At 47.5% G+C, this 26757-nt stretch overlaps 1 protein-coding gene across 5 annotated transcripts in view; it reads right to left on the reverse strand.

The window, feature by feature from the left end:
* The window catches only part of ZFAT (zinc finger and AT-hook domain containing), a 235543-nt gene that overhangs the window by 4047 nt on the left and 204739 nt on the right, over window positions 1–26757 (reverse strand). For 4 of the 5 annotated variants that reach the window (XM_055287329.2, XM_055287331.2, XM_063643562.1 and 1 more), the window contains one exon: window positions 25683–25813. The exons of the other annotated variant lie outside the window; for it this stretch is intronic. In XM_055287329.2, coding sequence (XP_055143304.1) covers window positions 25683–25813 — 131 coding nt within the window. The remainder of the gene's footprint in view (window positions 1–25682; window positions 25814–26757) is intronic. 5 annotated transcript variants of the gene reach the window in all.

Genomic DNA, 26757 nt, shown 5'->3' on the forward strand with positions numbered 1-26757 from the left:
GGACCACTTCTTGGAAGGTGGCATTGGCCACAGAGGGTCTGTAGTGGGAAAGGACATCGCAGGCGAGAGAAGAGAGTGAGCAAAGAACAGGCGTGTGCCCTACAGCCCCGCCAAGGCCACCGGCCACCTCCCAGTCACCAAACCCACTGGGCAGTGTCCCGTTTTCACTCTTCCAGAGCACTCTCTACCATCCGGCATGAGACGCTCTTCAAGGCTTTCACCACTCTCCTCCCCAGCACTGGGATCTGTTCCGCGCCCTCTCCCAGACTGCAGGGTCGCTCACTGCTCTTCTCCTTCTGCCCATCACAAAGCCTGGAGGATTCCTGGGCCTCCCACCTTGACTTCTTCTCTGACCCCCCAGGCACTTTCACTCCCGGCTGAGCCAGACTCCAGCCACCACTCTTGAGCTCCAGATCATACCTCCGTCTGCAAGTGGGAGGCGTTCAGGGATGTCTGTCAAACAATGCGTGAACAGGGCTGTGCAAAAGTCACAGGAGAGAAGGCATTTCAGGGAGAAGCAGCAGGTGAGGCCTGAAACGAAGTTCGCAGGCGGATCTTGAAAAGCCTTGGTCATCAGCTGACAGATTGAGCCTTTATTTTACAAAGGAAGGCACAAAAGGTTTTCAAAGAAGGGCCCTGCGTCATCCAATCTGTGACATTTATGAATCAAAACTTGCCTAACATGAGAAGACCTTCTGAGAAGTATGCCTCTCTCATTATCCCTCTAAATATTTATTTGCCCATAGTATCTTTTCTAAGTATTAAATCTATTTAAAGATAACCTTTCTCCATTCATTTTGTTCTGTTTTTTCAATTTTCAGCCTCCAGGGTTTGTCCAACAGAATCCCCATGAAATTCACCCACTGCTAATTATCATAGTACAAAAAAGTGTCCCAACGTCATCCTTTGGGCTTAATTCACCAGAAAAAGCGATGGAGGCAATGGTGATGTATATTTCACAAGTCCTGCAAAGAGCAGGCTTCCTGGTGTGCACAAATGTGACAGGGGGGCACGCTGTTGCCTTGCCGTGTTACTGAGCATCCAAGACACGAAGGGTTCCTGAAGGTCCCCTGCAGCCTGCTGTTGGGCCTCCTTTACACTCTCCTCAGTGTTCATGAGTGGCTCTGCTGGCCCTGCAGACGCTGCCCACACAGATGTCCACATCACAAAAAGCTAATGTGTAGCGAGGATGAAGGAGGGAGAGTGGGTTGCTTTACAGAAGGGGTTCATAAGGCTTTCTGCAGAGCGCACCTCCTTTGTGCATTTCATGGTATATGATCACACTCTGTTTGCTTTTATGCAGTTTTTACAAACCATGCACCTCCTTCCTTGCTCCCACGGCACCCAATATCCACCTAGCCACTTGCAGTTTACTGAACATTCTCCCATGCCTTGTCCCGATTCTTTACACACAATGTCTTGTGCCTTGGGCATTTGTGTTCCCATTTTACAAATGGGGACACTGAAGCTCCTCCTGGCCTCGTGACTTATGTAAGGTCAAACAGCCACAAAGTAGCAAAAGCTGGAACTTAGTCTGGGTGGTTCAGAGACCTCCTTCAGCTGGTATAGTGTGACAGCCACTATCAGGATCCCATGTTATGGATTGAGATGATTAAATTATCACTCTTTACTCCTCCTGATTAGTCTCAGGCTGGCTGTAGAACTCTCAACCACTCTCTTTGTTCAAAATAATCACTCTAGTAGCTTAATCTATTAGCACAGGCTTAAAATTGTTCTTCACCACAGAAATAATATGGCGTTCACAGTGTCATTATCCCCTGAGATGAGTACTCCATTTTCCCCAAATGCCGTATCTAACACATCTATCAGATAAATTAGCAGCAGCATAGAGAGCTTGACAGAAACCCTTAACCCCTGGGATGCAGAGATTATTCACTGAATCAGGCACTGCGTTCTGCTGTTCCGCTGTCTCCAGTGTTCTGGAGTCTGGACAAGATCACTGTCAGGACCGGCACTTTGCTGGGCTCTCTTCGTGCTGAAGGGCAGCTTCCCCTTGAGACCCCATGTCTTCCTTGGCTTTAACCCGTCATCATCCATTCATCCAGCAAACGTCGATGGATACTCCACTGTGCGCCAGGCAGTGGCTATGGCTCTGGCTGCCTCATTGTCTTGCTTTTTTTCTACTCCCCTGCCTGTTCTGCCTTCTCCTTCTCCTCTAGCTCCTCTCCTCACTTCTTTTGTAAAACCCATTCCTCTCAGGTTAAGCTTTCTTCCCCCAACATTTAAGAAAATCCCAGAAGTTCCTTTAGCTCAGGAAACCCTCCTTAAGGAAGGTGGGTCCTGCATTGCTCCCACAGTGCTCCAAGGGTGCCCCGAGGAGCCAGTGCACAAAGGCTTTTACAATCCACCTCTGCACAGATCTCCCCAGAAGCAAGTACAGCACTGGCTCCTCCGTGACCAGTCCAGTGCCACGCTCTTGGTAGGCACATAGTAGGTGATGGTGATTTAGGCTGGTGCAAAAGTAACTGCAGTTTTTGTACCAACCTATAGCTGTAGAACTGCCCATGTGTAGAACCTGGAAGCGACGATAAAGAGAATTGTCTGGAGCAGCCATGGACTCCAGGGCTAGCTGCTGCCTGCCCTTCATTCAAACTCTGTATGGCAGGAGCCCCCCAGATGATCTGAAAGTAGGGAAGACGGTGTACTGTCTATGGAGGAGAGTCCCTTTTGGCTCCAAAAGTCCCAAAGGTCCAATCACCTTATTCTATGGAAGGGAAGTCAAGGCTCAGAGAAAATAAACTGCCCAGGGCCACACTGCTGGAAATAGAGCACAGATTTTTTGACTTCTGGTCTGCAAAATTCCCCAGCCTGCACAAGGCAACTTCACACCAAGCCACAAAGCACTTTGGTTACTGGGAGAACACAGCCAGAATGTACAGCATGGCACCTGGGCAGGGGCGAACGCCAAGTAGATTTTCCCTGGAATAACAATATTATTTATAATAGTTGTAATGATTGTTATTATTTTGAGACAAGGTCTCATCCTGTCACCCAGGCTGGAGTATAGTCACACAATTACAGTTCACTGCAGCCTCAAACTCCCGGACTCAAGAGTTCCTCCCACCTCAGCTTCCAGAGTAGCTGGGACCATCCCTGGATGAACAAAGAAAGCAGTAAACACACAATGATGATGATGATGGAAACATCATCATCAGGACAGATCTAGGGCTCTGAGATTACAATCTGGAATGATAAGAAGTGCTTGCTGTGGGTCAGGTGCTATGTGAAGAGTTTACGTGTATTAGGTGCTTAGTGTTCACAGCACCCTAAGAAGTCTTAGTGTCCCAGCTTTAGAGGAGAGGGGGACACAGGGGAGGATGACAAACTGCCCTGGGGGGGCTCTGCCCACCCACTGGGTCCTGGGGAGTTACATAGTTGCTTCCCCCTGCTCCTCCAGGCCTCTGAGCCTGATGGTCGCAGCAGCCAGGCCACTGTGCACAGCTCTGGGCTTGGCCAAGCAGGTGGCTGCAGTGTCAGGGTCCACACAATCTTCTTGATTCTCCCACTGGCCTCCTGCATTTGACCCTAGCACAGTCTTTTTTCATACCTCTCTTTCCTCTCTAATGAGAAGGCACTGATGGACTCCTCTGTGAAAGTACCCTCTGCCTGGGAAACACGTCTCAAAAATGCCTGGAGGCTGGCTGAAGCAGGAAGGACAACCCCTCCTCATCTGACACACGTTTTCTGGAATCCTTGACACTGATGGGGAGGTGTCTTGCCAAACAGGAAGACTGTAGGGAAGGCAGTGGCCCATGGAGACACTTGGCCTTAGTGTATAACCTGGCCCACAGCCTCTGAAACCCAATCCCCTAACATAGGTCTTTCTGTGTCAGAGGCTGCACCAACACCCCTCCCCAGGACACTGAAACAGCCCCAGGACACATTCAAGGACATCAAAACATGACAAACAAAGACTCATTAAGAGGAGAGAGAGCTGAATCTTATGGCTGAATCCCACAGAGGAGGCAACCAGAAAAGGAAAATGTTCTTACTAGCTGGGTATTTAAAGTAACAATTGTTTAAACTGCTGGTGGAATATGATAAACACCACAAATTCGCATCACAGCTTTCAAAACACGGTGCGAAGAACCTCCTGGTGCCCGAGTTCCCCACACGCCTGTGCGGAGGGGCTGGGGCCGCCTTCCTGTTCAGTCCTGACAGGGGATTGGAATTTCCAGGGTTTTATCAGACCATGCAGAACCTACCAAATTATTTGAACTTAGCTCTCAACACATAAATAAGTGATGAATAAAAGAATTTAAAATAAAACCCCTGTTGGCCCTAAAATGAAAAACCAGATGACAGTGGGATGGCATCAGTGAACCTCTTACTGGGTTTGCATCCCTTTGAAACAAAGCTGCCGCCAACGCAGCTGCCTTTAGATGCTGCCCACATTCCCGGTGCCCTCCCGCAAGCCTGTGCCCTCCGTCAGACACTGGGAGGAAGATGAGCTGGGGGGTCTCTTTAGGACAGGAATCATCCTTTATGTTTTTCAGGGGAAAGAAACTCCACCGACATCTCTGCCACCGTCGCCACCACCATCAGGAGGTCGTTTTGCTTCAGGCACCCTTCATGTTTCCGATCCATTTTTAAATAAATGGAATCAGATTCCTATTTATTAAACCATGTCTTGGAGAACAGCCCTCTCGCAGATGTCATGAATGTCCTTGAAAGGGAAAGCACCTGGGGCTGTAGCTCAGGAAATGAACAGAGAAGCCACTCTTTCTTCTCCTCTTGTTGGCACTCCTGTTGTTCTCAGGATCAGTTCTCAGAACCTGCTCGGAGGTAGCCCCAGATCCAGATCCAGCCTTCCCTGCTTCAGGGGAGGCGGACGGAACGCAGAAAGCCACCAGGAGAACACAGCCACTGTCAAGATCATCACCACAGAGAATGTAGTGAGCACCATGATGAGCAGGACTTGACAAGATCAGGCCTGGGAGAGGAATGATGCAAAGACAGGAGCCAATCGAAGGCGAGATGCAGGCAATGTGCATAGGGGTGAGGGGTGTGTGCGAGGGTTTGCTATGTACACGTGCATGCCTGTGTGCAGGAACATGGGTGTGCATGTGCGCATATGTGTGTCCATGTATATATCTGTATGTACAGGTGTGTGTCCATGTGTGTATATGTCCATGTGCATGTATATGGGTCTGTATGTGTCCATATATTTGCATATGTCTACATGGATATCCATGCTTATGTGGGTGTGTGAGTACATGAATATTGTGCACATACGTGAATGTGATATGTGTGTATACATGTATGCGGGTATGGGCATGGCTTTGTGTCCATTGCTACACTTGTGTATCTCCATCTTTAAATCTCAACAAAGGCCTGCAGGTAGAAGACATCTCTCCTCGCTCATGCTTCCTTTCCTTCTTTCTCTTCTGCAGCCTGTGACACTACTTGTCCCCTGGTTTACAGTCACTTCTCATAATGACCTGAACAGGTAGGTCCCTCCCAGTTTACAGAGTGTTTGTGGATCCTATATCTCCTGTAATTCTCATGGAGCCCTGTGAGGAAGGCAGGGTGAGGGGATTCCCATCGCATCCCTTTGAGAAGGGGTGGCTCAGAGAGTCGATGTGAGCCCTCAGCTAGTAACAGGTGATTCTGGAATTTGAAGCCAAGTGAAAAACCTCCGAAGCCCACAGCCTTTCTATAATATTCACGGCTTCCTGTAACCTTCAAAACAAAGGCTGAACTCCCCTGTTGGACAGGCAAGGCCCTCCCTGCCTGACTCCTCCCCCCACAATCAATTTTGGTCCCGGAACACACATGTCTTCTCGCCTCTGAACTTCCAGCTGTGCTGGTCCACCATCTTTTCCCAAAGATCCCTTCTTGCCCTTGAGAACTCAGGTCCATGCCCTCTCCTCCAGGAAGCTCCACCAGTGTGCCCTACAATGCTGTGCTGACTCCTGTTAAGCACCAGCAGCACTGGATCCCAGCTAGCACTTTATGCCGCTCTGAGGAGGCAACCTGTGTCATGCTCTCCCTCGCCTTTCCGGCACAAAGGTGAACAGTGAATGCTGCTTCTCAAATGAATCACTGGGATAAAGAGTGCAGAGTGGAAGTCTTGCTCAAATCACCACCAGATGAGGCACAGCTGAAGAGGAGGGAAGACGCCCCACCAGGACTTGACCTCTGTACTGAGCAACGACAGGAATAAGAGAGTGTTAGTTAGAGAGCGAATGAATGCAGCAAGCCCCAGGTGGGGGCAGCTCAGGCACTGCGGTTCCAGGGGGACGTCTAGGGAAGAGTGGAGGCCTGACTTCAGGAGGCCCCTCACGGCCCAGATGCTGCTCAGTGGGGCCTTCGTATAGGTGAACAGCTCCCCCATGCTGAGCTTTCGGCGGCCCTTTGCTAATGAAGTTGGCAGACGGGCAGGTTGGTGCAAGTTTGCTGGGGCCAGAAGTGACTGAGAAAGCAGAAGATGGATAGAAAACAAGGCTAACATGGGGAAGAGGTGTGAAAGGCCAGTGCTTGTGCTGAGCTGCTAGACTGGAAAGCTGCCACTCTCCTTGGGTGGAGTTAGGAATGTGCAGTTACATAACATCAGCACTAGATTTGCAGAAAAATCGAGGTGGCCTCTGTGTTTAGACACCGCTAAGAGGTGGGCCATTTGTTGAATAAGCCATCTCTGAAAGCCACCCACTCTCTGCTTTGGACTCATGTGTTCAATTCCCACATATACTTCAGACAACTTCTGGGCCCTCTCTTCTGTCCACTGAGAATTTAGCATGTGTCAGATGCTCTGGTGGAGGCTAGAAACAGAACCATGAGGCCAGATGCAGTCCCTGCCCCCAACAGGCTGCAGTCCAGGGAAGAAAAGGACAGGGGGCTTGCCCTGGGTTGTCAGGGTCAGGGGAAGGTGGGGTGGGAAGCAGCCGGTGGCCAGGGATGCTTTCCTGAAGATGATGACCCTGATCTGTAACACTGTGGGATTCCTACGAGTCTGAAGAATGGGAGGAGGTGTAAAGAGATGGGGAAAAGCACCAGGCAGAGCAAAGGGTGTAGCAACAGCCCAAGGGCTGGACAGATGCAATGAAATTCAGTATAGCCAGAGCACAGAACAAGATGCAGTGAAATTCAGTACAGCCAGAGCACAGAACAAGATGCAGTGAAATTCAGTACAGCCAGAGCACAGAACAAGATGCAGTGAAATTCAGTACAGCCAGAGTACAGAACAAGATGCAGTGAAATTCAATTATAGCCAGAGCACAGAACAATGCTCAGTGAAATTCAGTATAGCCAGAGCACAGAACAAGATGCAATGAAATTCAGTATAGCCAGAGCACAGAACAAGATGCAATGAAATTCAGTATAGCCAGAGCACAGAACAAGACACAATGAGATTCAGTATAGCCAGAGCACAGAACAAGACACAATGAGATTCAGTATAGCCAGAGCACAGAACAAGATGCAGTGAAATTCAGTATAGCCAGAGCACAGAACAAGTGGAGGATGGGGGTGGGGAAGAGATGAAACAAAGAGGAAAAAAAAAAAAAAGACTAGAGAGACCACCAGGACCCAGATCATGAAGGATCTTATAGGAGTTTTAGTTTTACTCTAAAATTAATGGGCGCCTCTCTATTAGACAGCAGAGACCTGATCTGATCAGACCCCCAAGCTCACTCCCCTGAGGTGTAGGAGGGGACTATGGGGAAAAGGAGGCAGAAAGCCTCCAGGTAGGGAGGCCAGGGACAGTCTGGTATCCCCTGAACAGGATGGGCCTGAACATGGCAAGAGGGTGCAGTGATGGGGGCCAGCAGAGGAGCCTCTGTGGTCTATCTGAGCCCTGCCCACCCCCCCTCAACCCATTCTAGGAGGATCTTAGGCCCACTGCTCCCCGGACGTGCCCTGTTCCAGAGTGCAGTGACTGCCACCCTGGCCGGTCCGATCCTCACAGCTCAGTCTGCACCTTGCTCACCTTCTGCAGCCTCCAGCCCTCCCCGCTCCTCTCCTGGGCCATTTTCTTCACTTGCCCCACAGCACAGCTCCCTGCTCAGCATCCTCCGTCCTCTCTGGCTGTTTCCTCTCCATCTCTGCCGCAACTGTCTCCACTTCTGGACCTCTAAGTGGTATAGGGCCCCGGCGTTCAGCCCCAGGAGGGCTCTTCTCTCTCCGCATCCCCTCCTTCCATCATCTCAGCCAGGCTCATAGCTTCAAATATCGTCCTCAGGCTGACAACTCCCAAATGTGTGTCTAGACCAAACCCTTCCCCTGAAATTTAAATGTGCATAGCATATTTCCTACTAGACATATCCATGTGGGTGTCAAATAGTAATTTCCAAGTTAACAAAGCCAAAATGGAACTAGTCACTTTCTGCCCACCCAAGCTGCTCCTCCCTCCTCTGTCCTCTTCTGGGTAGAAGTCACCACCATCCACCCTCTTCTCAAATCAAAAGGCTTAGGCATCAGCCCAGATTCTGCTCTCACACACACTTCACGTCCAAAGCATTGCGGGACCTGTCAGCTCCACTGGGAAATGCAGGCCAGAGCACTCCAGTCCTCCCCTCCCCACAGGGCTACCCCGGCCAGGCCACGCTGTTTCTCACCCTAGGTCTGACCACAAAAGCCCTTAAGCAACTTTTTAATTATGTGGATCATCATAAAAATCTATGCCTCAGTTTACCACCTAATGCCACAAACACAGACGGGAGACACGGAATCTGAGAGTAGCACATGCTAAAGAGATCCAGGGGTTTGAGGTGACACCAAGATCAAGGTGAGTGAATGGTGAGCGTGGTCACTGTAAAGGCAGTTTAGAGTTCACTGAAAAGAGGGACAAAGTCCCATCCCAATCTCTTCCAACTGCTGTCAGCTTCAGAGCTCCCCTGGAGTCCATGCCTGGGTTCAACCACGAAGAGGACTAAAGACTCATCAGTCAACATTCCAAGAAGGCTGACGAGTTCTAGAAAAAAATGGCTGGGGTACTTGGCGATGCCTGTGCCTTCAAATACACAAGGAGCTGTCACATGAGGGGCCATCAGATGTACTGCTGGTTCGGGCGGGGGCCAGAGCTGACAGAGGGGCTATGGAATACAGTGGGCTGCTGTCTGGAATTGATATAACCAGCTCCCCATTGCTAAAGTTATGCAAATAGCTGCTCCAAGACCATCAGGCTGGATTCTTCCTCAGGATGGACACTGAAATTAATAGGAGAGTCTGCCCTTTACCCCTCCCTGCATTCCTAAGTCCATAAAGCAGGAAGTCCCACCCTTTCAGAAGTCTGACAGACAAGTCCTGCCTCCCCGCTGCCCTCTCACATACCTCCCTCAGAGGGCCTGGAGGAGAAATGCAAGCCGGTGGCTTGGCCTCCTGTCTGCCTTGCTGTCCTCCCCTTGCCTAGAGCTCTCCTCCTCCACCATGCCTGAAGCCAGTGCACCTCAGCGGCAGAAACCTCCACACCCTGTAGAGATCTTTTAGAAAGCTGCAGGTGTGGGCAACAATGCGTCAGAATGTCCCTCACAACCAAGAATTGTTCTGTTCTCACCAAGACTTCTAAATTTTCCCCTCAAACAGTCACAAGGATAAAAATAAACAATAACAACAACCTTATTTATGATCTGAACCTAGAACCTAACTGTTTCACATGCAAACACAGAGTACTGAGTCTGTGTGCTGCATTCTTCTAGAAATAAAACTGCTGTTTCCAGCAAGGGAAGACTGTACTTCATTTGCTTTAGGAAAGCCCTCCAGCATCAGTGATGCTGCTCACACTAGTAGCCTCACCCTCAAGTCACAATGTGCTCTTGGCCTGTGCTTGTGGCTGGTGCACCCAGAGTGGACACTACGCTTAGGAGAAGGCACCTGACCACATCATTAGGTTTTTATTTCATTTTCTTATTGTTGCTTTAACCAATTACTAGAAATTTAGCAGCTTAAAACAACACAAATGTATCATTTTTCAGTTCTAGAGTTCAAAAGTTTGAAATGGGTCTCACTGAGCTAAAATCAACATTTCAGCAGGGCTGTGATCCCGGCTGGAGACTTTAAGAGAGAATCCATTTCCTTGGCTTTCCCAGCTTCTAGAGACCCCTGCATTCCTTGGCTTGTGGCCTGCTTCCATCTTCAAAGCCAACAACATTTGGCGGAGTCTTTCTTACAATGTCATCTCTCTGGTTCTGACCCTACTGCCTTCCTCTTCCCCGTTTAAGGACACGTGTGATCACACTGAGCCCATGTGCATAATCCAGGATAATCTCCCCATCTTGGATTCAGCTAATTAGCAACCTTAATTCCCACTTGCCATGTAAAACCTAACATATTTGTAGGTTCTGGGGATGAGGACGTGGACATCTCTGGGGCACCACTGTCCTGCCAAGAATATTAAAATACTCAATTTATTATTTTATAATTAATAACTTATCATTTACTTCTTGTTATTTCGGTTAGAACATTAGAGGTTCTTTTTTTTTTTTTTAAGTCATACATGTGTAGGAATCTATGAATTTCATTTCAGGAGAGTAAAAGGAGTGTTAAAAGGTAGTCATTAATCAATGGGAGTCCCGGGTCCATCGGGTTGAGACTCCACGTGCTACGGCAAGCAACTGCCCTCCTAGGAAGAGCTGCCCTGCTGTTTCCCAGCCCTGCCTATGACTAGATGGCTCAACTGGTCTCCAATTCCTCTTCCTCTCCTGTTGCTCTCATTACCATCTGATTCACTCATGTCTTGTTTCTCAGATGCTTCCACACCTCGAGATCAAAGGAAAGGGTGCAATTCATTATTTCCTCCCAAATGGCCAACATCTTCTATGGTCACTTCCACTCAGAAATTCGCGGACTTCATATTATGGTAAGAATTAGAGGTCTGCAGACAAAAGTCCAAATACAACCCAACAACAAGAATGAAAAAAGAACACTGCAGTCAATTCTTGCAGGTAGAATATTCCCCTGTGTGTGTTTAAGCTCTGGGGAAGAAGCCTTATTTTTTCCAGTGATTAGGGCTTCACTCACTGCATAAATTATAACCAAGCAATAGCTTCCTTTTCATTCTCAAAAGGGGGACTGGCAGGACCATTTTACAAGGTTAACAAGTAAGCACATTTGCTTTCACAACCCTAGGTGAAGAGTGGAGCTGTATAAGTCAGAAACAAAGGGAAACGGCAAACACCATCCTGAATTTATAGAGGAAAGAAAATGCATCAATGAATGTGGTTTGTAAAAAACATCATAAATCCCTAACTCCAGAAATATGTATCTATACAGGACAAAAAGAAGGGTGTTCTGAGGGGGCATTATGTGCAAGAAACTTGTGGAAATATCAGAAGATATTCACAGGCAGGAAGAAAACATTCCATACATCAATGGAGATTTAAAGCCTTTTAAGGAGGTAAGAATGCACAGGAAGTGAGGAAGGCGGTGATTCATCCCATTGTCAGGCTAGACACCTTTCATGGAGGAAGACAGTATAATGCTGCCTCTCCACCCTATTTTTCTCTTGGTTGTAAGTAGACAGCGGACACATTTTCTTTCCCGAAAGTATAAATCCCATGCACAGTGCAAAGCCTAAGCTGTAAAGGCCGCCTGCTAATGGCAGTCACCACCCATCTCCTGTGTCGCCTGGGTCTCTGCAACACTGAGACTCCACTATCGGCCGACACAGCTGCAACCCTGTTTCCTAAGCCCCAGGCACTGGAAAGCTCTGCTGCCACCTGCAACACGGACTTGTCCACCAGGTCCCCGGGCCTGAGGGAAACAGGAAGGGCCAGCTCTCTTCATTGAGAGAGAAGGGCCTTCGAAACAGGATGAGAGGGGCAATGCAGGCTTCCTGGCCTCAGTGCTGTAAGAAGAGGATGAAAAGGTTTCCATACTGGCCAAACCAACTCACTGGGCAACAGAAAGAGGATGCCCATGACTAGAACATCTTGTACTTCTTGCATGTCTCGGCAGTCTAGGCGTAGCTTAGTTTGGTCTGAATAATCATTTGACTAAAAAAGGAAACCTTCTCTCGTAAATTGTAGGAAACTAGAGAGATCCACATGGTAGAGAGAGTGAGTGGGAATGAAGAGACGGCGGGGCTGGGGGCAGTGCCTGGCACAGCGCAGGTGCGTGAGGCATCGCACTCATGACTGCTTCTGGATGCCGGCCCTCCTTGGAGGAAGGGTCTGCCGCCCCCTCCCCTCCCCAGCTGAGCCAAGCTCCCACGCACTTAAGCTGCTGCCTGTGCGCTTCACACATCCCTTCCACACTATCATGCCATGGCCACAGGGCACCCAGCTTATAGTAGGCACTCAATAAACACTGAATTGAATTATTCAAATGTGGACCCCAGGAGATATTTCAAAGCTGTGCTGAAACAGTTCAGAGCAGATTCACCATGAAAGGGAAGGAGGCAGGCAGAGCTTCTCCCTCCTCACAAATATCTTTTGATATGTAGACACATTTATTGTGCATAGTACTTGACTTTCTTCCCCTTTAAGTGTACATACACTGAATCACTATTTGATTTAGTGCCAGGCCTGGCGTGGCAGCTCTACAGTATTGCCCAGTCCACACACAGGGAGCACTCTCTTCCCTACACATTCTCCTCCCTCCACACCCCTGCCTGGTGATCCCTGCACAGCTGTGCAGCTGTTGGGGTTGGGCAAACCTTTCAGATTTTTTCTCACCCAAGTCCCCTCCACTGTACTTTAGGAGTAGTTTCCCTAGTACATTTCTACCTGCCTGACTTTCACAAAATCACCCCCGTGACCATCCTTGCAGGCCCCGGCCTTTCTCATTGCTGGTGGCTCTGTCAACCTGAAGGGCAGGTGCTCGATAAAGCTGCGGGGACAGGATTGATCCGCTGCCCTTTCATGGGCCACCTTGAGGACGCTGTCTTGGTGCCTGCTGGGGAAGTGCTTGGCTCCTTTCCTCAGCTGACGTACACTCTTCCCCTAATTAAGCAATCTGCTTCCACTAGCAGTTTCTTTCCCAGTACTTTGACACGAGTGACCTGAAGCCTCCACAGAACCCCACCAGGGCCTTGCTGATAACCGAGCAGAGAAGGAAAATGGAGCTGGCAGGACCCAGGTCGTATTCCTCCCTGGAGGACCACAGAGCAACAGTCCTTGCCCAAGGTAGAAAAACCAAACTCCCAGGAATAAAGTGTTTTCATTTTTTGTTTAAAATATGTTTATCATAACAAAACACAAACCATTTAAATCACTCATCAAACTTATTGAGGTAAGTTCATTAGTAGCAAGCAGATCTAAGAACAGAAAAAGAAACTGACTATCTCTTCTTATTGTGAGCACCAGTGAAGCTTTGACATTCACCCTACTGGCGGTGACATGACAGTCTCCGATCTTACGCTGAAACCCCAGAGAGACACCAGCTCCTGCTCTTCAAATCCACATGACCCATGTACTTCTCTCTCAGAGTAGGAAGATCAACTTAATTCAACTCTCTTTTGGCCTGGTCTTAAGTCTCTCTCACACAGAACCACCTCCTGCCCAGCTCCCCTGACTTTGGGCAATGTCCCTCAGTATCCGCAATTCCAAAGCAGCCTGGTCTCAGCTCAGGCTGCTGTCATAAAGCAGCACAGGTTGAGTGACTTATAAGCAACAGAAATCTATCTCCCATAGTTCTGGCGGCTAGAAGTCTGAGATCAGGGAGCCAGCATGGTTAGGTTACAGTGTGGGCCCCTCTTCCAAGGGCAGATTATTGACCTGTAATTGTATTCTGACATGGTGGAAAGACAGAGATCAAGCTCTCTCCCCTCTTATTAAGGCACTCATCCCATTCATGGGGCTCCACCCACAGGACCTAATCACCTCCCAAAGAACCCACCTCCAAACACCATCATTTTGGGGATTATATTTCAATCACATGAATTTAGGGGAGAACACGAGCATTCAGTTCATCATAATGCCTCCCCCAGGGCCTCCTCTAAGGGAATTACTCACAATGACTCAACAACTGGAGTCTGTAAGCGGTCAAATGATTTGGAGCCACAATCATGTTAATTTGTGTAACTATGTGTTTACCTCCCTGAACCAAGCAACAAGCTCTGCCATGAGAAGTGGTATCTGGCACAGTGTGGTGGCTCACACCTGTAATCCCAACAATTCAGGAGGCCAAGGCGGGCAGATCACTTGAGCCCAGTAGCTCAAGACGAGCCTGTGCAACATGGCAAAATCCTGTCTCTAGAAAAAATACAAAAATTAGCCAGGCACAGTGGTTCACACTTGTGGTCCCAGCTACTCTGGAGGCTGGAGTGGGAGGATCACTTGAGTTGGGGAGGTTGAGGCTGCAGTGAGCTATAATCACACCACTGTACTCCAGCCTTGGTGACATTTTGCATAATTAGGTATAATGCATACAACAGCCCCTTGGAGTAAGTTCCATGATCTTCCCATTATACAGATGGGGAAACACAAGTTCAAAGAAGAGAAGTGTTTTGTCCAAGGTCACACACTATTATGTGACAGATCCAGGGTTCCAGCCCAAGCAGTCTGGCTGTCTTTTAGACCCTTGCTACACCATTGGTTGTGCCAAGGGCTCCTCCATCCACTGTGACATGAGCTGGGGTGACTCCCATGAAACGGGCTTCTCCAGAGATACCCCCTTGTCCTGTCCATCTGGGGCAGGGGGGCTCTGTCCCAGAGGCCTGAAGCTCCTGTGGTAGGGTATGCACTGCCAGCCTGGAGAGCATGAGACTGCTCAGCACAAGTCACACCCAGGGCAACTGGGCCCCACTAGCTCAGCTTCCCAACATCTGATCCGGCATTCACGGTTTTGAATGCGTATGAAGCCTCTAAAATGTACCAGGCCCTAAGCCAAGTGCTAGAGATCCCAGAGATGGGTGAGAACAAATTGTCACCTGCTGTTATGGAGCTTCCAGTTTGCTGGGCGGAAAAGCCATGTGTATAACCAACCACACTAGATATGGTTTGTGATACAGTTCCTAAGAACTGTGACGGGGTGAGGGAGGGTACTCCTCCCCCGTGGCCCCATCTTCACCACTGCCTGGAGAGGGAGGAGAACACCTGCCCCTCTGAAAATATTCCCTTCCTAATTGCCCCCTCAGGGCAGGAAGGACCTGACAATCTGACAGCTGAAGCTGACCACAGGGTCTAACCTGATGTGTCCTAATGGGCAGGGGTTATCCTGACATGCAGGGATCCCCCCGTAGGTCGTGCTCCTTCTTGCAGTGTTTGCTTTTATGCGGAAGCAGCTGCTCCCGGATCTTGCGCCTTCCTGTCAGCACGGGCGAGGTGGATCTTCTTGAAACATCCACCATGAAGCAAGAAGGGAAATGGAGGGAGAGAGGCGGGCACTTTGCTGTCAGGCCTGGTGGGCCATGGAGAGCTTCTATTCTAAGTTTACTGGAGACTTTCTGAGTTACTGGAGGATTTTAAAGTAAGGGTTGCTATGATGTAATGATACTTCTAAAAAGATCGCCCTGGCCTCTATGTGAAAACTGGATCTCAGAGCAGCAGGATGGAAAGAGAACAGCATCCTCTGTGAGCCAGGGGAGGGGGACTGACAGCTGAGAACAGGCTTCTAAAATTCTAATGTGCAGGATGCCCCTGCTGCTGGTTACACACAGGGCCTGATTTGGTAGGGTTGGGGTGGAGCCGGGATGCCCCCACTGCTGGTTACACACAGGGACTGATTTGGTAGGGTTAGGGTGGAGCCGGGATGCCCCCACTGCTGGTTACACACAGGGCCTGATTTGGTAGGGTTAGGGTGGAGCCGGGATGCCCCCGCTGCTGGTTACACTCAGAGCCTGATTTGGTAGGGTTAGGGTGGAGCTGGGATGCCCCCACTGCTGGTTACACACAGGGCCTGATTTGGTAGGGTTGGGGTGGAGCTGGGATGCTCCCGCTGCTGGTTACATACAGGGCCTGATTTGGGAGGGGTGCGGTGAAGCCAGGGATTCTGCATTTCTCACAAGCCCCCTGATGCTGACACCGCTGGCCTGGGGACCACATTTTGAGTAGCAAGGGCTTAAATGAAGGTGGTAGCTGGGAGCCAGAGGGACTATTTGAGGCCCCTTGTGAAGCAGGAGGCCACCGCATGTGCTGACATCCGGGAATTCCTCCAGCCGGGATGGAGACTACTGTTCTGGTGGGAATGAAAAACAAGGGCCAGCCTGAGGTAGGACAAGTCTAGAGAGGGCCCGTAGCGCTCTCCTCCATATGAGGGACAGCTCTGGCTCACTCCCATCAGGAATACTACAGCCTGGCCTTGGTTCCAAACTTGAAATAGACCAAGTGATCTCAGCCAGCAAGGACAACTTCCCAGGGTGAAGCTGCCTGGAGGGGAGATGTCAATTAAAACCAACCTGCTTTGGCTAAGGACATGGGTCAGGAAACAGGCACCAAGCAAACAGTAATAAACTCAGCAGTATTAAAACTCAAATAAAGTGGGATTCTGCAAATAGCACCAACCAAGGCTGCAGCTTCTTCGGGCATAATAGCAGAAAGATGGGGACTTAGGAAAAGGAAGAAAAGCGAAGCTGGATAGATGAGCATCCTCAGGTTAGCTAAGGATGGCTTGTATGGGAAAAAGGCATCATAATGAAACAGAGAATAACCTTTGCACTCTATGTTTTCAGACCATTTCTCATATGGCCACAGATATATCATGGGGCTTATTTTTACTTTAAAAATTTCGCAAGGAAATGGAATTTTCCATTAACTACTATGGTGTAAGAGAGCTCAGCAGGTAATAAAAGAGCTTTGGGAGAGGATGCAACGTAGAGTAGCAGCCGTCCAAAGTCATACCAGAAGCAGAAGACTCTGAAAGAAGTTTTAGTTAAGACAAAGAAAAAGAAAAGGTTCAAACGACCACAGGAGAACTAAGAAAGGCCTACAAAGGACAAGAGTTGGCATTAAGTGACAAGGGAGGGTAACCCATTGCCAAGACTCTGAATGGACTTTTTGTTTCTGAATCTACATGCTAAAGGTCACCATTCCGCAACAACAGAAAGAACATTCTATAAGGAATGTCAAGTATGAGAACACTTTTAAGAGGCTACATGCATGTATAATTAGGAGTTTCATACAATTAAAGTTGGCAGAGGCCCCGGATCAAATAAATTGCACTGCAGAGTTCATTAGGCAGGAGCCTAACCTCACCAACCAACAAAAGCGTGCAGCTGAAAAGTGGCTGTCATAGTAAGGGCTACGATACAGGGAAAAAAACAAAGTCATCAGTGAGACTTCAGTATTTTACAAAGATCAAAAGATTAAAAGATAAAAGTGAAACCTAGATTATAGGTATCTATTAGAAATCCTGAGCATATGCCTAAGAATCTAGTATTAGATAATCTGAGGCCTAAGAAGCACATGGGTGCATATGCTCTCCGTCCTGGAGATACGCAACCAATTTGACTGCCTACAGAGGTCACAGGCAATTCTCTTGCCTGGGTCTTCCACAGGCATTTGAATCCATCATGACTGATTACACTACAGAGTCTGCAAGGATGGAGTGGGTGTGACATCCAAATACAATGAAGAGTAACAGAAAATACAAGCAGTTATGGCAGATGGAAATTGCTGTTACCATCAATTCTTTTACAATTACACATACTCTTAATCTTCTTGGAAGGATTTGATTCCTTAGATGAGCCACAATAATGACAGAAAAAAACTGTAACGGGAAAGTGGAGTAAATGATACAACTGAAGATGCTAGGGTTCCATTACAGCGTGAGAGAATGCAGGTCTGCTATTGTAATGTACCACACATGCATAGGCAAGATGAAATGAAGTCAAAGGAGGCTTTGAAGGGGAAAGGTGAGTGGAAAATAAAGTAAGAGAAAGGCCAGCCAGTGACTCTCCTTTTATCTGCACTGCGAGAATTGTGTTGAAGTTAGGGAGAGACTTGTTTATAGTAGAAGTCAAAAAAGTGCCTCTGTGGGAACAAGAAAAGGAAAATTCCATTAACTCACCAGTTATTTGAGCTTAGAGGGATAACAGAAAAATGGGATGGACTTCACTCAATCCTTTTTGTGGCTAGGATTAGAGAAGAGATCTCATCTTGGTCCCACTTTAACACAATTCAGATGGCCAGGCTCTCTTACACCACAATCTGTAAAGTGATAGAAGAGTATCTTGCACCAATGCGGTTCTTCCGTCAGATCTTTTGCTGTGTATCTACAATCACAGTTGTAGAATAGAGCGCTTGTTTTTAAAAGTAAAAATAAAAATAGATTTTGAAGCCTCATTGAAGTCACTTTCTAGATCCCCCTCCTCATTATTTTGCCACAAGTCTTATAAAATGTTCAACATCTACCCCCTGATGGGAGGAGGCCGGTCTGAGCATCCCTTCAGGTGGCCCACAGGGCACCAGGCTTCTCTCAAGCCAGAGGCTGCACTTCAGAAGTCCCTTCTGCAGAGCGGCTTCTCCCTACCAGGAGCCCTTGTCCAGATGGGCAGTGAGAAAGGGGTCAGGGGACCACGTTACTCAGGGCCTTAAATTAAAACATGACAGATTGGACATGCACTTCCTTGCAAACAGGCAACTGGTGTATGTGGTCTCCACTGAAGTAGAGGGCCTTTTCTTGCAAAAAACAATGAACTGCAAATAACAAACAGCAATTCCAACGCTGGCTGGCAACCAACATATGTCTTCCAGCAAGAACTGCTACTTAAGCTCCCTCTCAGGCTTCACGCTGTATGCTGAGCCCAGGGTGGGGTCTCTGCCTGCTCTTCTCCCAACACTGCCAACCATCACGGGGACCCACCTGAAGGCTGAAGGTGGCAAAGGTTGTGTAGAAGCAGTTGGGAGAAGAAGGTGGGGTGATTTGGGCAAAGCTGGGGTTCCTGTTTGGTTTTCTGTTTGTTTCGTTTTGATCAGTGGTTAAAGCATGTCGGAGGAGCACTTGGGATTTTGAACAAGATTAAGGCAGAATAATTCTGTGCTGTGCCCGGCTAAGGTCCTGCATGGGGAAGAGGCAGGTGCCCATGGGTCTGAGGCAGTCCAAATTGCTCCTTCCCACTGAGGCCCCAGCACACAGTGTGGAAGCATCTAGCACATTGCAGGAAAACAACCAACAGAAGAGAGGGGCAACCCCAGGAGGCACTAAAACTGGCAGGCAGTGCATGTGACACCCCATCCCCACCCCAGGCTCATAAGCCAGGGGCAGCCAACTCCTGGGCTGCAGGGGAAATGCCCGATGTGGACAGAGACACAGGCCTGCCACATAGAGTGCTACTAACACTAGTTCCTACTGAACTTCTACTCCCATGGGGGCAGCGGCAACAACGGTTTGCTTGCTCACGGCCAGGAGGATTGAGTGGAGTGCTGGTGCTCCACGGAGGACTCCTGGGGGTCAGGGAGCCACGCCGGCACAGTCCTCAGCTGTGACTCTCTCAAGGATATGCAGGATGGAGCTGATTCCTGAACCTTGAACCAAAATCTCAACTGTGATAGAAATATGGATCTGCCAATGGATGTGTTTTCTGGAAGCTACTAAATCACCATGAAATCTGTCCACCAAAATTGTCTCTGTGAAACTGAGAATTTCACCCTTGAAGCAAATAACACTTTTTCACTGACAAAAGAGACATTCCTACCCTGAAACATATTCTTACATGTGTAATAGTTCATTTCATGTGTCAACTTGACTGGGACATGGGTGCCCAGATATTCAGTCATACATTATTCTAGGTATGGCTGTGATGGTGTTTTTGGATGAGATTAACATTTAAACTGGCAGACTGAATAAAGCAAATGGCCCTCCCTAGTGTGGGTGGAGCCCATCCAATCAGTTGATGGCCTAAATAGAATTAAAAAGTTGACCCTCCCCTTTTGAAAACGAAGGAATTCTTCTTCCCAACAGCCTTCAAGCTGGGACACTGGTTTTTCCTGCCTTTGATCTCTAGCTGAAACACTGGCCCTTCCTGCATCCCAAGCCTGCCAGCCTTCAAACTGGAGTCACACCATTGGCTCTCCTGGGACCCCAGCTTGCTGACAGCAGACATTGGGATTTGTCAACCCCCACAGTCAAATCAGCCAATTCCTTCTTTTACACACACACACACACACACACACACACAGGCACACAAACACACACACACCTCTATGAATTCTGTTTCTCTGAGAAACTCTGACAAACACAATGTATTTCTTATCAGGTCTCAGTAAAACAGGAATGGTGGCCGAGTCACAGAGAAGCGGGCTTGGTAAAGTGCATGCTGCTGGACAGCCTCACTTGGATGAGACTGCATCAGGTAAGCTCTTGTACACAGGGGAGTGTCCTGGCCATTCATACATGCACATTGACTGAAAAGCAACTTGTACAATGAACAAATGACTCACACCACTTCACTGAGAGCCCAAATCTCTCCACCACCCTCAGAGGCTGACACCCCACAATGCCCCAGCACCCCTAGTCTGCTGTTTAGGGCAAACCCTCAGCAGTAAAAACAATACAAAATTTAAAAACACAAAACTCAGAAAGACCGAAGATTATCGTAAAGGCGAACTGTTCAATCATCCTGACCTTCTTAAAAAGAAGATGCTGTGTCATCATAAGGTGTACTTATTACTTAAAACACCCCCAGGGAAAAAAGAAAGGACATGGTGCAGTAGCTGGCTTGGTGGACCCAGGAACCAGAGGCCAAGACAAATGTCAGTGACAGTCTTAGACAGGCACCGATTGTTCTGCTAAATATCAAAGGGCAGGAATGCTCAGTGCAGGTTCACTATTTGCAAGAACCAAGACATTGTCATTTGTTAAAAATGCCAACATGACTTCAAGAGGGTAGCATAGGTCAGGAAGCCCATGGCCAAAGGACATTATGCCCTAGGACATGCCATAAGGCCACAAACTGTTTGGACTACAACTAGGCGGAAGTGAAAGACCAGGCTGAGATACTTCCGAGACTTGGAATCCCTGGCCCATGTTACAACCAGGCAAGTCATTACTCTATGCAGGGCCTCTTCCACCACCCCTACCTCTGCCTCCAGTCACCCAGCTGGCACCAGCCACCAGCTCCTGTACCCACCCCTGCCTGGAGCCCTGCTCCCACCCTACACTCACAAGGCCTCCCTGCTCAGCACCTGCACCCACCACAGACTCAGGTTCATGGGTCCCTGGTGCTCCCCACAGCACTCCTGGGTCCCTGGGCCACCTCCCTGAAGCATTCATCACTCTCGATTGGAACTGCCTGTTTAAGGCTGCATTTCCCATACCTCTTGACCAGTTGTGCCTGTTCTTTTTTCCATTGCACTTTTTGCCTCTAACGTACTATTATAATTTACTTATTACATGTATACGGATTGGCTATCTACCCCAGTTAAAACATAAGCTTCTCAACCATATCATCCATCTGATTTGTTCACTGAAATATCCCTAGTGCTGAGAACAGTGACTGGCTGGTAAAAGCAGCTCAAGGAGTATTTGCTGTATGAAAAAATAAGTCATGTCCCTTGTTAGACTATTTGCCTCTTGAGAGCAGGAACTATCTTAATTCTGTAGCCCAGTGTGGTGGGCACGGTAATGCCCACGCCCCTCAACCAAAGATGTCCACGTCCTCATCTTTGAGGCCTCTGAATATGTTGCCTTACATAGTAAAGAAGAATGTGCAGATGTGATCACATTAAGGAGCTGGTGATGGAGAAGCCATCCCAGGTGGACAGTCCTGGATTATCTGGGTGGGTCCAATGTCATCCGAAGGGCCCTTAAAAAAGGGAGTAGGAAGGCTGGCAATTTGCCCCTGGAAACAGAGGTCAGAGTGAGTGGATGTGAGACCTTAGCCTGCTGTTGCTGGCTCTGGGGATGGAGGAAGGGAGCCTCGGGTCAAGGAGTGTGGGTGGCCTCTAGATGCCAAAAAAGGCAAGAAAGAAATCTTTCCCAGAAACACTGTAGCTCTCTCGACACCTTGATTTTAGCACAGGAACCACTGCAGACTTCTGACCTCCAGGATTGTAAGACAGTATAAGTTTGTGTTGTTTTAAACCATAAATTTGTGGTAATTTGTGGCAGTGGCAATAGGAAATTAACACAACCAGAGACTGAACACACAGTGGTTGCTCAGTAAATGCCTGCTAAATGAGTGCCTGTCAACCATAAATACAATGCTACTTTGAGTCTAAAATAAAATCTAATCCATAAGAACATCCACGAGTGATTTAAGCCATCAGCCACTGGTGATGGCTGTTGCTGTTATTTTCTTCGGTTTTTCTTTTCCTTTAAATAACTAATTTTGACTCAGAGATGCTCACGATAGCATTTCCTGTGCGGCTAGCTGTCTTCCATCTACCTTCTTAGGCAGTTCTATCTATCGAATACAAATTTTCTCCTCATAAAACCTTAATGCAAGATTTAACAACACTAACAAAAGGAATCACCTTATTTAATGAAAACTGTCAGGTTTAACAAACACACATTTAGCTGCACTCAAGTCCTCATCTGGGCCCTTCTGCCGGGCTGGAGTGGGGCACGCAAGCATGATTCTTTCTGAGCGTTTGGAGATGCTCGGGCCCCATGAATCTATTTTTAATGCCGACACTCAAGAAAAGAGAGAAAGTGACGAGAAGTCATTGAGGACAGATTTCCGCATCCAACAGAGAATTTAAATGGTCTCAATTATGGGCAAAATCTTTTCCTTGTCTCTTTAAAGACCAAGAAGCAAACAGTTTTTTCCCAGCTCTCTTCTCTCCAACACTGCCAGCCCCGCACCAGGCCTGCCATTACTTTCATCCCAGAAGCTGAAAACCCCAAAAGACTTGGGATTAATCCCTTTCAGTGATTATTGATGAATTTTGATAAATAAGATTCTTTTTAATTAACATTAGTAAATCGTGAAAAATTATAAAGAGTATATATCTATGTGTTTATATGAGAAATAAATTTTGAAATGTTTAACCATCCAGAAGCAACTTATGTACAATGTAGAATTTGTTTTGTTTTTGCTCTTGTGGAAGATGTATATAAAATAGATATAAAAAGATCTCAAAAGATGCTATCCCATAGTAATTTGAAACATTGTTCTGCAATATACATCACATACTTTATGATGAGGAATTCTTGCTTTTTTCTCTCCAGCAATACTGATTTACAGGATACAATTAAAGAGTCAAAACCTACAACATAATCAATTCTACTTCATAACATTTATTGAGCAACTACTATGTGTGATGTCTTGGGTTCGAGCAAGAGAAAGCCCCGACATCAAGGTGCCTCCCACGGGAGGAAAAGCTTTCCTCTTTCCAACTGGTGCACCAGAGTTCATATTTCAGTGCTTCAGCACAGTTATTAATCAGATACAATTTCTTGACTGAAAAATCCTAAACCAGAGTTTAATTAAAAGAAAAAGGTTGAAACCAATTTTTCTAATAAATACTGCTATATTTCAATTTAAACTATAGGACAATGGAATTCAGAGGGCATCCTTTCACCTGGGAGAGCCTGAAACACTTCATTTCCTTTGCTATAGGAGTGGCGCTTAGCGTCTACCCGCCCATCAGTCTGTCCACCCACTCTCCTCTCTGCCGTTTCTCAACAGCCGCCGTGAGCGAGGTGCGGGGCCAGGCAGACAAGATAATGGCCAGGACATACACCTTCTTGGGGAACATTTCCAAATGTAGTTCCCCACAACTGTGTTCAACAGCACCACTCTTTGCTGCGTTTGCAATAAGAAAGAAGATCCTCGGAAGTGCGGCACTGTTTTCTCCTCCTGCAAACACATTTAGCTTGTCAACACTGGTCGTTCTGGATGCTTATCTGCCTCATCCCTTGTTGTGCTGTCAGTCTAATGCCTCGAAGCATATCTAAGCTGTAACCCAAACCCGGTGACCTCGTGTATCACTGCATTGCCTGCGAGGCTCAATAAATCATGTCTCCCAGCAGCAGCAAATCAATCTAGTTCTTAGAAACAAGACACAAGTCACAATCAGAAGCACCTTCCTGCACTCTCAAAAGGATTTCACGTATATGAGACATTCAAAGTCCTCCTGATACCATCCCAGAGAGACCCTTCCTAAAGTACCAGGTCCAGCTGGGGACTCCACATGTCAAGATGCAAATGAGGAGTTTCAGAAGATATTTATAAGACAATCTGAAGATTGCAATCTAGTAAACATCAAGAAAAGCTAAAAAGGTACTTAGCCTGGAAGTGTATGAATCTTTTCTCAGCCAATGCAGATACCAGGTTGCTACAGACTGAAGCATCCCCTTGCCTACTCTCCAGCTCGACTCCTGAGAGAAACCGCACCGTAGCGGAGGGATTTTAGGACATGTGATCCAAACATTCATCTGGATATGCTAAGTCTTGTCCGTAGGTCAAGAAACCCAAGAGTTGAACCCGAATGTACTTACTAATTCCCCCAGAGAATTACTTGGCCTGAATTTCATGCTTTGCATTGTGCCCTGGGCACACTCAGGGGACAGTTGTGGAGACAGCACTGGGATGTCCCCTCCTGGCTCATCAGGTCACCAGGGATACATCACTCAGGTGTCCCTATGTGAGTGCCTCATTAAGAAATATCTTATTTGTTAGTGCCAAGAAAAGCTAATCCCCTTCCTGAGTCAACTGTTTAATGTCTCCTTTTTGTTTTCTGTTATACAATTCAGTAACAAATTTAGTCAATTTCAGACAGCTCTAGTAACACACACCTCTTCCAGGTCTCTCCTCACATGTCACAGATCTTCCCCAACAACCCTTTACAAAATCACCCCAACCCACACTCCTGGACCCCACTCCTCTCCCGCTTCCCTTGCTTTACTTTTTTCTGGCACTTGTTCACCATCTGACATCCTTTATGTCGTACTGGTTTATTCGAGCTTTATTCTTTTCCCCACTGGAAAGTAACCACCATGATGGCAGACACCAGTTCTCTCCTAGATCCCAGCAACTGGAACTCTGCCTGACAACAGGAGGCACTCAATAAATACCAAACGAATCAATATAGGAGTGGCTAAATGTCAGAAACTCCATGGTTTGCATTTCTACTTTCTCTGTGAACTTGAACTTTGATTTCAGATTATATATTTCCCTGGTTTTGATGCATTTACTATTTTGGTTTTCTGTTTTTAAAGTATTTGTGTAAGCCAGCTGAAATCTTTTGTAAAATGAAACAGGAGGTAGCAGACAGAGACATAGGTATAAACAGATAAAAAGGATGACCTAATTATCAAACACATTGCATTTTAACAGATGGTAAAGTCTCCACTGAGGACAGAAAAGGAAATGAGCCAAGCAGATAAAGGATTAAGTAAGTGGAGTAACCTTTATTCCCAAACTGATCATCTCTTCCTACCAGAGGAGTAGCCTGTGTTGATCTGATTGGGTGGTTACTATTTAGGAAGGCCAGTCCACTGGGATATCCTCCTGGCTTCTCCAGCTACCCCCATGCATCCTACTAGCTCAATTTACTGATGGGGCCTTAGGCACTGAGAGCTGTTTTCATCAGAGATGTGTCTCAATGGTCCACATCATGCTCATTTTCACTCTGGGATTCTTTGAAAGAAAATGAATGGAGAGTTTCCACAATTTTTTGTTTTAATATACTGTACCTCTCCCCCAAACACCTCCCACATATAGAGTTATTGAAGAAGCACTCCCATGAGATCAGAGGTAGAATAAGAAAAGGTATGAGACTAGGCCAATTTCATTCCAAGTTCTACCTCAGGTAAGTTAAAGACTTAGAAACACAGGGAGGAGGAGAGAACCTGACTGTGAGACACACAGAGATGAATACTTACAGAAGGAGGGTCCCTACCTGCTTAACCACAGTCACCGTCCCGGGTGCCATGGCAACCACCGAGGCAAGGGCAGTGGCGTCGTGGGTCTCGGCGCCCAGCTCAATGATCTGCTGCAGGATGTTCACGGCCGTGGGGTCCAGTCGGTCGCCTTAAGAGGAAGAAGCAAAGAGGACACCATTCAGGCCACTGGTGCTGAAGGACATGGAATGCAAAACCAGCCTGTCTGTTCTCTCGGGTGACGCCTTCTCCAGAGGATGCAAGGGCTCTCCGTAATCGCTCATTTTTACAACAGGAATAATCTGTACAGTGCTTTATAGCTTACAAAGCATTTTCTATAAGAACATCTCAAAACTCCAAGCAACCCTGTGAGGATGGGACATTGAGACGTTATTTGCATTTTGTAGAATCCTCATTTGGGCCACTGAGTCAGTTACACCACAAAGCCAGAACTCGAACCCACGTGCTCTGAGTCCTAACATGCGGACACATGGCTGCCCTCGAAGCTGAACTCCTGAGAAGTGCCAGCCAGCCTGTTCAGCTGCAGACTCAATGAAAGTGTGTGCCAAGAAATTTCACAAGTTATAGGCAAAACATCCAAGGATGTCTCAATTATTCAACCAGTGGGCTTCAGAACTCCAGACCAATTGAAGCTGGGGGTTCTATTTTAACCATCTCTAAAGACGGGATTCTGTATCATCAGGGCAGCTATTTAGTATCCCCGCCTGCTCCCACCATCTGCCAGGCCATCTGCAACCATCCTGAGTGTGCACACCCTGACCCTGATCATTAATTTACTAAAAAAGAAATGACTGCTTGATCTCCACCTTAGCATAATATTATCTGCCAACATTTTCATCCTCATGGGCAGCTTTTTGTGGGCCATGTTCCAATGTGAGTCAATCAATAAGAGATCAGAGAAGGGGAACTCAACGTGTCTCATGCAGAAGGTAGGACATGCCGGTGGCTGAGGCAGTGGCCGGCTTATATTTACAATGCATCGCCCGGCACCCCCCAAACACATGCCCCTTAAAGGAAATGGTGCAAATGTACCTTGCAGCCAACCACTCTGAATATGCAAGGACGAAAACATTT

Source organism: Symphalangus syndactylus, chromosome 7, assembly GCF_028878055.3.
Source record: "Symphalangus syndactylus isolate Jambi chromosome 7, NHGRI_mSymSyn1-v2.1_pri, whole genome shotgun sequence".
Lineage (NCBI taxonomy): Eukaryota > Metazoa > Chordata > Mammalia > Primates > Hylobatidae > Symphalangus > Symphalangus syndactylus.